At 45.4% G+C, this 12123-nt stretch overlaps 1 protein-coding gene across 6 annotated transcripts in view; it reads right to left on the minus strand.

The window, feature by feature from the left end:
* Positions 1 to 1787: 1787 nt before the first annotated feature.
* Positions 1788 to 12123, minus strand: part of CDC25C (cell division cycle 25C) — a 28208-nt gene continuing 17872 nt past the window's right edge. For 4 of the 6 annotated variants that reach the window (XM_053566039.1, XM_053566038.1, XM_053566044.1 and 1 more), the window contains 6 exons: positions 10333 to 10434; positions 7542 to 7604; positions 5391 to 5489; positions 3246 to 3379; positions 2769 to 2880; positions 1790 to 2580 (listed from right to left, as the gene is read on the minus strand). In XM_053566039.1, the coding sequence (XP_053422014.1) occupies positions 2431 to 2580; positions 2769 to 2880; positions 3246 to 3379; positions 5391 to 5489; positions 7542 to 7604; positions 10333 to 10434 (660 nt within the window). In that variant the 3' untranslated portion in view covers positions 1790 to 2430. Of the gene's footprint in view, positions 2581 to 2768; positions 2881 to 3245; positions 3380 to 5390; positions 5490 to 7541; positions 7605 to 10332; positions 10435 to 12123 lie in introns of all 6 variants that reach the window. The other 2 variants (XM_053566041.1, XM_053566042.1) reach the window with 2 other exon arrangements.

A 12123-nucleotide genomic window follows, 5' to 3' on the forward strand; every position in this document is an offset into this window, starting at 1 on the left:
AGCCACTCACTTAGGGACAGGCATGGGCTGCCCTAGGGCTACCCTCCTCTCCTATTCACTTCCTGCTGCAGAACCTAGGAAGATGTTATTTTTCTCTCCATTCTTTCTTAGCCTAGGCTTCAGAGGATTTTGTCCTTTTCTGGTGGTGGGTTATCAGTAAGTACTACTAGGTTAAGACCAAAGAATGACAATGTTCAGTCAATACTATCACTGCCCAAGGCCAAGTAGGGCTATAACTGCAAATAAAAGCCTATACATCTTAAAGAGCCCTAAGAAAGAAAAGCCAGGGGTATTGCTGAAGAATGCAGTTTAAAAGGTTTTCCTGAAGTCTACCAGATTTTGCTTTGCATTTTTATTTCTAGCTTCCTATATCACAAACCTCTACTTCTAACCATCCTAAATCCTAAGCTTATCTTTGTGAGATGTGAAATGGAGTGGAAAAAATAGTTTGGAGAAGGGAAAAGTTGAAACCTCAGAGTATAGACAAGGAACATTTTGAGCCCAACTCAGATCTACATCATCTGCCTCAAAGAATGCCAGTTGTTCTTTGGGAAAGAACTAGGATTAAAAAAAAAAAAAAATAGCAATTGTCTTGGTACCTATATACTACATGGTGCTGAGTCTGGAGTGTACTTTTAGGTAACATACCAGATACCAGGAAATGGCCTTGAAAAGTAAAGCCTAAACTGGGCATGGTGGCTCACACCTATAATCCTAGCACTCTGGGAGGCTGAGTTGGGTGGATTGCTTGAGCTCATGAGTTCGAGACCAGCCCGAGGAAGACCCAGACCCTGTTTCTACTAAAAATAGAAAAACTGAGGCAAGAGGATCGCTTGAGTCTGAGTAGGAGGTTACTGTGAGCTATGACACTACAGCACTCTACCCAGGGCAGCAGATTGAGACTCTGTCTCAAAAATAAATAATCCTAGGGTATTACTGAATAATACAGTTTGGAAGGTTTTCCTTAACTCTGCAATAGTGTTTCTCAGCTTTAGTTAGCATGCATAAGAATCAACTGAAAAAATCTTGCAGATTTTTTTTTAATTTTTTTTTTTGTAGAGACAGAGTCTCACTTTACCGCCTTCAGTAGAGTGCCATGATGTCACAGGACTCACAGCAACCTCTAGCTCTTGGGCTTCAGCGATTCTCCTGCCTCAGCCTCCCGAGCAGCTGGGACTACAGGCTCCCACCACAACGCCCCGCTATTTTTTGGTTGCAGTTCAGCCGGGGCTGGGTTTGAACCCGCCACCCTCGGTATATGGGGCTGGCACCCTACTCACTAAGCCACAGGCACCACCCAATTTTGCAGATTTTTGTTTAAAAGAAAAAAAAAATCTCCTGGGCTCAGCATCCATGGCTCAGTGAGTAGAGCACCAGCCACGTACATACACCAAGGCTGGCGGGTTTGAGCCCAGCCTAGGGCCTGCTATACAGCAATGACAACTGCAACAAAAAAAAAATAGCCAGGTATTGTGGCAGGTGCCTGTAGTCCCAGCTACTCCAGAGGCTGAGGCAGGAGAATTGCTTAAGCCCAAGAGTTTGAGGTTGCTGTGAGCTGTGATACCACAGCATTCTACTGGGGGTGACATAGTAAAAAAAAAATCATCTGAAAAGAAAGATTTTTAAAAACTCAGGGTTTTGAGCAATGACAAAGGTTCTGGTTTAGTAGATTTATAGGTCTCAGGTGAGGCCTGGAAATTTGCATTTCAAACAAGTTCAGATGATGGTAATGGTTTGGGGTCCAAACTTTGAGAACTACTGGTTTGGAGGAAAGCACTCTGGTCTCAGCTATGAATAAAGATAGCCACCCAATTATGTCTGAAGGAGTTTAATTTGGTGATCATCTCTTTATACAGATCTGGGAGCAGGCTGGGCTCATGATCATACCTCTCATTTTGTAGTGTTTATTTTTCCATTTTAAAAAAAGGGAGAGGTAGAAACAAGCAAATTACAGAGAAAGAAGCTGGGCGACTCTCTTGCACAGCCAGAAACAGTGAGAGAAAGAGTTGGCTAGCTTGTGAGAAAACATGAGTAATCGGGAAGAGGAATACAAGAGCTCCCGGAAGCAACACAAATCTCCATGTAACCCAAGGCTGCAGTCTTATAAAGCCAGCTCCAGGACTCAACCACAAGCCACCAGGTTTCAACTCTACTGAAACCTAACCAATCCCCAAGAATGAGATTTCAGGGCGGCACCTGTGGCTCAAGGAGTAGGGTGCCGGTCCCATATGCCAGAGGTGGCAGGTTCAAACCTAGCCCCGGCCAAAAACCAAAAAAAAAAAAAAAAAAAAAAAAGAGAATGAGATTTCAATAGTGGTAGCCTGTTGTTCTGCAGATACCTTTAACAATCATGGGTTTAGCCATCTAGAAGATGGCCTGTTTCTGCAGCATCTTTTGGTGACTCCATAGTTGCCAGTGGCTGCTCCATTATCATGGTCTCATGTCTTTCACCAGGAGGGCAATCTGGTCCCGTAGCTGGAGTTCCCCTTCCCGTGCTTTGCTCTGGCTTTGACACCTCAGCAGCTCAGCCTTGTGGTCCTGGTGATGCATAGGGCAGTAGCTCTGTGGTTCACACAGCATCTGAAAGGTAGGGGACAGAGTAAGGGATTTTTTTAGACCTCTGAACTCTATTAACAGAGAAGCTGCTGCTAGCAGTAAAGAGGAGCCCCAATTTCTTCTCAGAGTGCTTTGTAGGCCCTGCGAGTTGCATGCTAAAGTTTGTTCCCCAACAAGTCCAGGCTCCTCCCATTCTCCCATATTTCTTTTACCAAATATTCTGGAAAGAAGTTTCTGTAGCCTCCTTTAAGGATATACAGCTCTGGGTAGTACAGTATAGGATACTTGTTCAGAGCCCTGTCCTCTTCTCTCAGAGAGCGGCACCTTTAGGAAAATCAGAGAGATGAGTGGGTTGGAAATAAAGTTGGAATCTTAGGGATCATTTGCCGGAGAGAGGGAAGAAAAAGACAATTGCTAACCCCAAAAAGGACCTTCTGATCCCACTACATTAGTTTGCAAAACAAGGTCCAAATAGCACCGTTTTTCTTCCACCGAGGCCTTCTCATTCCCAATCCCTTTTCCTTTATTACTCCTAACTTTTCAACTGTAGAAACATCTTCCTTCAACCTCCATAATATTCTTCAAACTGTATCAGAGAGCATTTATTTAGTCAGTCTCTGCCTGAACTCATCTGGGAAGTTCATCTCAAGATCCACTGCCATCACCCACCCTATCCCATGTAGACTCACATCCGGGGACCCCTCTCTGAGGAAAATTCACAGTGGAACACGATGATTATTCTCTTCTGGGTGTCCAAAGGGACAATGGGCTTCTTCAGAAAGAAGTTATATAGTTCTTCCTGACTATACAAGTTTAAGGCTCCCTGTAGAAAAATAATTTATTTTTTTGAGACAGTTTCACTCTGTCACCTCAGTAGAGTGCAGTGGCATCACAGCTCACAGCGACCTCCGACTCTTGGGCTTAAGCAATTCTCTTGCTTCAGCCTCCCAAGTAGCTGGGACTACAGGCGCCCGCCACAAAACCCAGCTATTTTTTGTTGCAGTTGCCACTGCTGTTTTAGCTGGCCGGGGCTGGGTTTGAACCCGCCACCCTCGGTATATGGGGCTGACGCCCAGCCCACTGAGCCACAGGCGCCGCCCTAGAAAAACAATTTTTTTTTTTTAGAGACAGAGTCTCACTTTATCACCCCGGGTAGAGTGCTGTAGCTTCACAGCTCACAGCAACCTCCAACTCCTGGGTTTAGGCAATTCTCTTGCCTCAGCCTCCTGAGTAGCTGGGACTACAAGCGCCTCCCACAACGCCTGGCTATTTTTTTGTTGCAGTTTGGCAGGAGCTGGGTTTGAACCCACCACCCTCAGTATATGGGGCTAGCGCCCTACTCATTGAGCTATAGGTGCTGGCCTAGAAAAAGAATTTTTTTTTTTTTAGAGACAGTCTCACTGTACCGCCCTTGGGTAGAGTGCCATGACGTCACACAGCTCACAGCAACCTCTAACTCTTGGGCTTACGCGATTCTCCTGCCTCAGCCTCCGGAGCAGCTGGGACTACAGGCGCCCACCACAACGCCCGGCTATTTTTTTATTGCAGTTTGGCCGGGGCTGGGTTTGAACCCGCCACCCTTGGCATGTGGGGCCGGCGCCCTACTCACTGAGCCACAGGCGCAGCCCTAGAAAAAGAATTTTAACAAATATTTCCTCAGAGCTTGTGGACAGTGCCAATACTTAGAAATGACTAGAATACCAATCTGATATGTTTGGGCCAGAAAAACTAGACTATAAACACTCTCAGGGCAGGGACATAAGTATATATCTCTATATCTACCCCCAGGGCCTGGTATAGAGCTAGGCATATAGTATTGTTCTATGGATAATAAACGTTCATAGAACTGAACCACCTTAAGTGTAGAGGTCATTACAAGGAATGTCCATGAGCAGTAAGCGTTTGTAAAGTGCTTCTCAGATTAATATATTTCTAGGTAGGAGCCTTTGAGGGAGAATGGTCTAGGAGGGAAAGGGAAGAAAGTTTCTCAAGGTATTAAAACAGGAATGAGGGCCAGGTGCTACTAGTAGTTCATGCCTGTAATCCTAGCACTCTAGGAGGCCAAAGTGTGAGGATCACTTGAGCTCAGGAGTTCATGACAAATTTGAGCAAGAGCAAGACCCTGTCTCTACGAAAAATGAAAAAAATTAGCTGGGTATTGTGGCAGGATGCTAAGGCTGAGGCAGAAGGACTACTTAAACCCAGGAGTTTGAGGTTGATGTTAGTTAGGCTGGAGCCATAGCACTCTAGCCTGAACAACAGAGTGAGACAAACAAACAACAACGACAAAAAACAGGACTGAAGACGTTAGGTTTTTTATTTTATTTTATTTTTTTGTTGTTGCAGTTTGGCCGGGGCTGAGTTTGAACCCGCCACCCTCGGCGTATGGGGCCGGCGCCCTACTCACTAAGCCACAGGCGCCGCCCGACGTTAGGTTTTTTAAATTAATTAATTAATTTATTTTTGAGACAGAGTCTTATTTGTCACCCTCAGTAGCAATTACCTTGGGCTCAAGCAATTATCTTGCCTCAGCCTCCCAAAGTAGCTGGGATCACAGGAGCCTGCCACAACACCCAGTTTTTTAGAGATGGGGTCTCACTCGAGCTCAGGCTGGTCTCAAACTTGTGAGCACAGGCAATCCACCCGCCTCAGCCTCTCAGAGTGCCGGGATTACAAGCATAAGCCACCATGCCTGGCCTAAGACTTCAGTTTTGTGTGTTCCAAATGTATAATCTCTGAGTTCTAGTGTTCATAGGACCCTTTGTCTACGCACTTTACTAAATAAAGAGCTATTCTGGCCCCCAACCCCACTAATGCCCATAGTGCAATCTCACCTGGATATGTCCTCCCAGGTACTCATAAGGATAGCGGCAATCAATGATATAAAACTTCTCAATCAGACCCTGGAACTTCCCCAAGAGTAAGGCAGCCACCTGCACAGAAACAATGATTAAACACCTTGCTCACTGCCATCTGAGAGAGAGAAGAGTCAATGATATAGTTCTTCATGTGCACATTCCATTAGTCACGCAGGATTCTGCTGTATGCCAGACTCCAAGTTATCCTATATTTGAAATGTGGCAATGGTTCAGTCCTACCCCACACAAGAGGATGAAATAGGAAGTATACTTTTTAGAGAACCAAAAGATGTGGCACTGCTGGGACACCAAGAAAGACCACATTCCAGCAACACATCTAAGGGCAGACATGGCTGTAATCAGCCTCTAAAGACATACCTAAGGACTTCTGCAGGGCAGAGATAATAAATAGAGATCTTGATTTTGTAGGAAGAGATAGAAAACAGTTCCCCACCTGCCATTGTAAAGGAAGAAAGCAAGTCTTATAGAAAAGGATATGGAAAGGAAAAGGTTGATACCTAGATGAGGGTAACTTAAGCTAAGTATAGGAGTATAAGTTGGTTCAATCTTTCTGGGAGAAACTTTGTAAATATGTATAAAAACAATTGTAATTATACTCTGACTCAGCAATTTCTTTTCTAATATATTGAGTAAAGAGAAAAAAGCACACAAAGATGTAAGTACAATCCTACTCATTTTAGCATTGTTTTCAAGTTATCAAAATATTAGAAGTCTGGCTCGGTGCCTGTGGCTCAAGTGGCTAAGGCGCCAGCCACATACACCTGAGCTGGCGTTTTCGAATCCAGCCAGGGCCCACCAAACAACAATGATGGCTGCAACCAAAAAAACAGCCGGGTATTGTGGCGGGTGCCTGTAGTCCCAGCTACTTGGAAGGCAGAGGCAGGAGAATCGCTTGAGCCCAGGAGTTGGAGATTGCTGTGAGCTGCAATGCCAGGGCACTCTACCCAGGGCAACAGCTTGAGGCTCTGTCTCAAAAACAAACAAACAAACAAAAAAATTAGAAGTTGGGTGCAGTGGCTCATGCCTGTAATCCTATCACTTTGGGAGGGTAAAGTGGGAGGATCACTTGAGGCGCAGAGTTTAAGAACAACCTAAGCAATGTAGCAATAATCCTGTCTCTACAAAAAATTTTAAAATTAGCCAAGCATGGTGGCATGTACCTGTAGTCCCAACTACTCAGAAGGCTGCTTGAGCCTAGGAGATTGAGGTTGCAGTGAGCTATAATGATGCCACTGTACTCTAGCCCAGGTGACAGAGTGAGACCCTGTCAAAAAGAAAGGGGAAGGAGAAATGGGAAGTGGGAAGAGGAAAGAGGGAGGAAAGGACGGAAGGAGGAAAGGAAGGAAAGGGAAGAAAGAAAGAACTATTCAATAGGGCGGCGCCTGTGGCTCAGTCAGTAAGGCGCCGGCCCCATATACCGAGGGTGGCGGGTTCAAACCTGGCCCCGGCCAAAGTGCAACCAAAAAAAAATAGCCGGGCATTGTGGCGGGCGCCTGTAGTCCCAGTGGAGGCTGAGGCAAGAGAATCGCTTAAGCCCAGGAGTTGGAGGTTGCTGTGAGCTGTGTGAGGCCACAGCACTCTACCCAGGGCCATAAAGTGAGACTCTGTCTCTACCAAAAAAAAAAAAAAAAAGAACTATTCAATAACAAGGTTTGGATAAGGTATACATGTCAGTAGAATAGAATATTGTAAGCTATTAAAATGATATAGATATCTTATTGGTTTAAAAAGATGTTTATAATGTGTTACCAAGCTAATTACAACACTACATGTTCATCATGAGCCCACTTTTTTTTTTTTTTGAGACAGGGTCTCACTCTGTTGTCTGGGCTAGAGTACAGTGGCATCATCATAGCTCACTGCAACCTTAAATTCCTGAGGTCAATCTTCCTGTCTCCTGCCTTGGCCTCCCAAAGCACTGGGATTATAGGCATAAGCCACTATGCCTGGCCAAAAGGGAGTCTTTTAAATACAGCTTCAATTGAATAAGGAGTTTATGTGAGTGAACATAGTGAAAGAAAAACAAATGGAAGTGGGGATTTTAGGGACAGAACAGACCAGATGGCAGCTTATGTAACCAGTTACCATCTCCAGAAATCTGCTTACTGTTTCTGGGTTGATATACTTCAGATCTTGGTGTCTCCCCGACACGGTTGGCAGTGCACATACCTAGAAATATACAATAGCTGAAATAACAGCAAGTATTCCATGTCCAAGTTTGAGATCAAGACCCATACATTGTCCTCCTTTCCAAATAACTCTTAAAACCCCAGAATCCTTCAAGAATCAGTGGCCTCTATAATGTGCTTAAGCAGCGATTTCATTTCTAAGAATTGATCCCAAGGAACCAATCAAGGACATACACAAAGTTTCAGGTTTCCCTTCCGATGTCTATCTCAGTATCACTCATACAGCAAAACTATAAAACTAAATATCCTATAAGAAAGGATTTATTTCTTTAAAAAAAATTTTGTTTTTGAGACAGCTTTTGTCACCCTTGGTAGAGTGCTATGGTGTCATACCTCACAGCAACCTCAAACTCTTGGGCTGCAGTAGCTCACTTGCCACAATATCCCAAGTAGCTAAAGGCATCTGCCACGACACCTGGCTATTTTCAGAGCCGGGGCCTCACTCTTGCTCAGGCTGGTCCTGAACTCCTGAACTCAAGCAATCCACCCGCCTCAGCCTCCCAGAGTGCTAGGTTTACAGGCATAAGCCACTGCGCCCAGCCTCTCCTAATATAATATTAAACAAGGGAAACAAAATCAACAGATCAGGCGCCTGTGGCTCAGTGAGTAGGGTGCCAACCCCATATACCAAGGGTGGTGGGTTCAAACCCAGCCCCAGCCAAACTGCAACAAAAAAATAGCTGGACAGTGTGGCAGGTGCCTGTAGTCCAGCTACTTGGGAGGCTGAGGCAAGAGAATAGCCTAAACCCAGGAGCTGGAGGTTGCTATGAGCTGTGATGCCATAGCACTCTACCAGGGGTGATAAAGTGAGACTGCCTCTCAAAAAAAAAAAAAAAAGAAAAGAAAAAAAAAAAGAAAACCCAACAGATCACGAAACACCATAAACATTTTGGAAGAAAAACAAAAATGCATTTTGTGTATGTTTTTGTGAACACACATAGAAAAAAGTCTTTAGGCTGGGCACAGTGGCTCAGGCCTGTAATCCTAGCACTTTGGGAGGCTGAGGAGGGTGGATTGCTTGAGCTCAGAAGTTTGAGACCAGCCTGAGCAAAAGCGAGACCCCATCTCTACTAAAAATAGAAAAACTGAGGCAAGAAGATTGCTTGAGCCCAAGAGTTGGAGGTTGCTGTGCGCTGAGATGCCATGGCACTCTACCCAGTGCCAAAGATTGTGACTCTGTGTCAAAAAATAATAATAATAAAATAAAAGAAGTCTTTAAGGATGGGCAGAGTAGCTCACGCCTATAATCCTACCACTTTGGGAGGCCAAGGCAGGAGGATCACTGGAGCTCAGGAGTTCCAGACCAACCTAAAGAAAAATATGGCTCAGTGAGTAGGTCACTGGTCCCATATACCGAGGGTGGTGGGTTCAAACCCAGCCCCAGCCAAACTGCAAAAAAAAAAAAAAAAAAAAGCTGGGCGTTGTGGTGGGCACCTGTAGTCCCAGTTACTTGGGAGGCTGAGGCAAGAGAATCACCTAAGCCCAAGAGCTGGAGGTTGCTGTGAGCTGTGACACCACGGCACTCTACCAAGGGTAACAAAGTGAGACTCTGTCTCTAAAAAATAAACAAATAAACAAATAAAAATAGAAAAATTAGCCAGGTACGTATCATGCACCTATACCCAGGAGGCTAAGGCAAGAGGATCATTTGAGCTTAAGACTTTGAGGTTGCAGGGAGTTATGATAATGCCACGGCACTCTACCTGGGAAAAGAATGAGACTGTCTTCTTATTTCTTTTTTTTCTTTTTTGTAGAGACAAGAGTTTCACTTTATTGCCCTCGGTAGAGTGCCGTGGCATCACACAGCTCACAGCAACCTCCAACTCCTGGGCTTAGGCGATTCTCCTGCCTCAGCCTCCCGAGTAGCTGGGACTACAGGCGCCCGCCACAATGCCCGGCTATTTTTTTGTTGCAGTTTGGCCGGGGCTGGGTTTGAACCTGCCACCCCCTCGGCATATGGGGCCGGCGCCCTGCTCACTGAGCCACAGGCGCCGCCCAAGAGACTGTCTTAAAAAAGAAAAAAAAAAAAAGAAAAGACTTTGCAACCTCCAACTCTTGGGCTTAAGCAATTCTTTTGCCTCAGCCTCCCAAGTAGCTGGGACTATAGGCACCCGCCACAACGCCCAGCTATTTTTCTTTGTTGCAGTTCTCATTGTTGTTTAGTAAGGCCAGACCAGGCTTGAACCCACCAGCTTTGGTATATGTGGCTGGCATCCTACTCACAGAGCCACTGTGCCAAGCCAAAAAACACCAAAGTCTTTAAGAGTATGTATCAAGCAAGAATTAACTCTGGTTGATAAGGTTTGGTATAATTACTATCATTTTCTAACTTTTCTTTAATGACCCAGCATTATTTATGCAATTAAAAAATATTTTTACTGGGTGGCGTCTGTAGCTCAAGCAGCTAAGGCGCCAACCACATACACCAGAGCTAGTGGGTTCGAATCCAGCCTGGGCCTACCCAACAATAACAACTACAACAAAAAAATAGCCGGCTGCTATAACAGATGCCTGCAGTCTCAGCTACTTGGGAGGCTGAGGCAAGAGAATTGCTTAAGCCCAGGAGTTGGAGGTTGCTGTGAGCTGTGATGCCACAGCACTCTACCCAGGGTGATAGCTTGAGACTCTGTCTTAAAAAGAAAAAAAGAAAAGAAAAGAATCAGACTCAGAATGACAGTGAAATACAGAATGGGTATAAGCAAACTCACCTTGGAGAAATCACCAATCAGATGCCCCTGGTTAGCATCTTCCTCCAGCATCTGAGGGATATTAATGTCACAGAGAGAGGCTGTCTTCTTTAGACCTAAGCCCTGAAAGTGACAAGATTCCTACTCACCCCTAGTCCCCATGTTAAAGGCTTAAAAACTGGGGTTGGCTGGCTCGGTGCCCACAGCACAGTGGTTATGGCGCCAGCTACATACACTGAGGCTGGTAGGTTTGAACCCAGTCCCAGCCAGCTAAACAACAATGACAATTGCAAAAAAAAAAAAAAAACAATAGACGGGCATTGTGGCAGACGCCTGAAGTTCCAGCTACTTGGGAGGCTGAGGCAAGAGAACCACTTAAGCCCAAAGAGTTTGAGGTTGCTGTGAGCTGTGACACCACAGCACTCTACTGAGGGCGGCATGGTAAGACTCTGTCTACAAGGAAAAAAAAAAAAGAAGGCTTGGGGAGGGGCCCACGAAATCTGCATTGCCAAGAAATTCCTTCATGATACTGATGTGGCTACCCCAGGGACCATACCTTATAAAAGAGATCTAGATCTGTTCCAATATAATAGACATTAGCCACACATGGCTATTTATTTTAATTAAAACTTAAGAAAAATTAGTCAGGGCTCGGCGCCTATAGCTCAGTGGCTGGGGCGCCAGCCACATGCACTGGAGCTGGTGGGTTCAAACCCGGCCTGGGCCTGCCAAACAACAACTACAACCAAAAAATAGCAGGGCTTTGTGGCAGGTGCCTATAGTCCCAGCTGCTTGGGAGGCTGAGGAAAGAGAATCACTTAAGCCCAAGAGTTTGAGGTTGCTGTGAGCTGTGACGCCACAACATTCTACTGAGGGCAACAAAGTGAGACTCTGTCTCAAAAAAAAAAAAAAAAAAATTAGTCAGTCTGCTGCGTATCTGAAGAGCTACTGAAGAGACTGAAGCAAGAGGATCACTTGCGTCTAAGAATTCAAGGCTGGGGCGGCGCCTGTGGCTCAGTCAGTAAGGCGCCGGCCCCATATACCGAGGGTGGCGGGTTCAAACCCGGCCCCGGCCAAACTGCAACCAAAAAATAGCCGGGCGTTGTGGTGGGCGCCTGTAGTCCCAGCTACTCGGGAGGCTGAGGCAGGAGAATCGCCTAAGCCTAGGAGTTGGAGGTTGCTGTGAGCTGTGTGAGGCCACGGCACTCTACCCGAGGGCCATAAAGTGAGACTCTGTCTCTACAAAAAAAAAAAAATAAATGAAAAAAAAAAAGAATTCAAGGCTGCAGGCTGCTCTGATCATGCCTGGAATAGCCACTGCACTTGAGCCTAGGCAACAGAGTGAGACCCTGTCTTATCAAAAAAAAAAAAAAAAAAGGCTCAAGTGGCTAAGGCGCCAGCCACATACATCTGAGCTGGCGGGTTCAAATCCAGCCAGGGCCTGCCAAACAACAATGACAACTACAACCAAAAAATAGCCGGGTGTTGTGGGAGGCGCCTGTAGTCCCATCTACTTGGGAGGCAAAGGCAGGAGAATCGCTTGAGCCCAGGAGTTGGAGGTTGCTGTGAGCTGTGATGTTACAGGACTCTACCCAGGGCGACAGCTTGAGGCTCTGTCACAAAAAAAAAAAAAAAAAAAAAAAAAAACTTGAGCAAATTAAAAATTTAGTTCCTTAGCTCCATCAGCCACATTTTAAGTTCTCAATAGCTACATGTGGCTACTGGATACTGTATTGGGCAGATATAAAACATGTCCACTTCAGAAAGTTCTGATAAGTAGCACTGTTCTAGATAATTGGCTCATCTTTTTTT

Source organism: Nycticebus coucang, chromosome 17, assembly GCF_027406575.1.
Source record: "Nycticebus coucang isolate mNycCou1 chromosome 17, mNycCou1.pri, whole genome shotgun sequence".
Taxonomy (NCBI): Eukaryota; Metazoa; Chordata; class Mammalia; order Primates; family Lorisidae; genus Nycticebus; species Nycticebus coucang.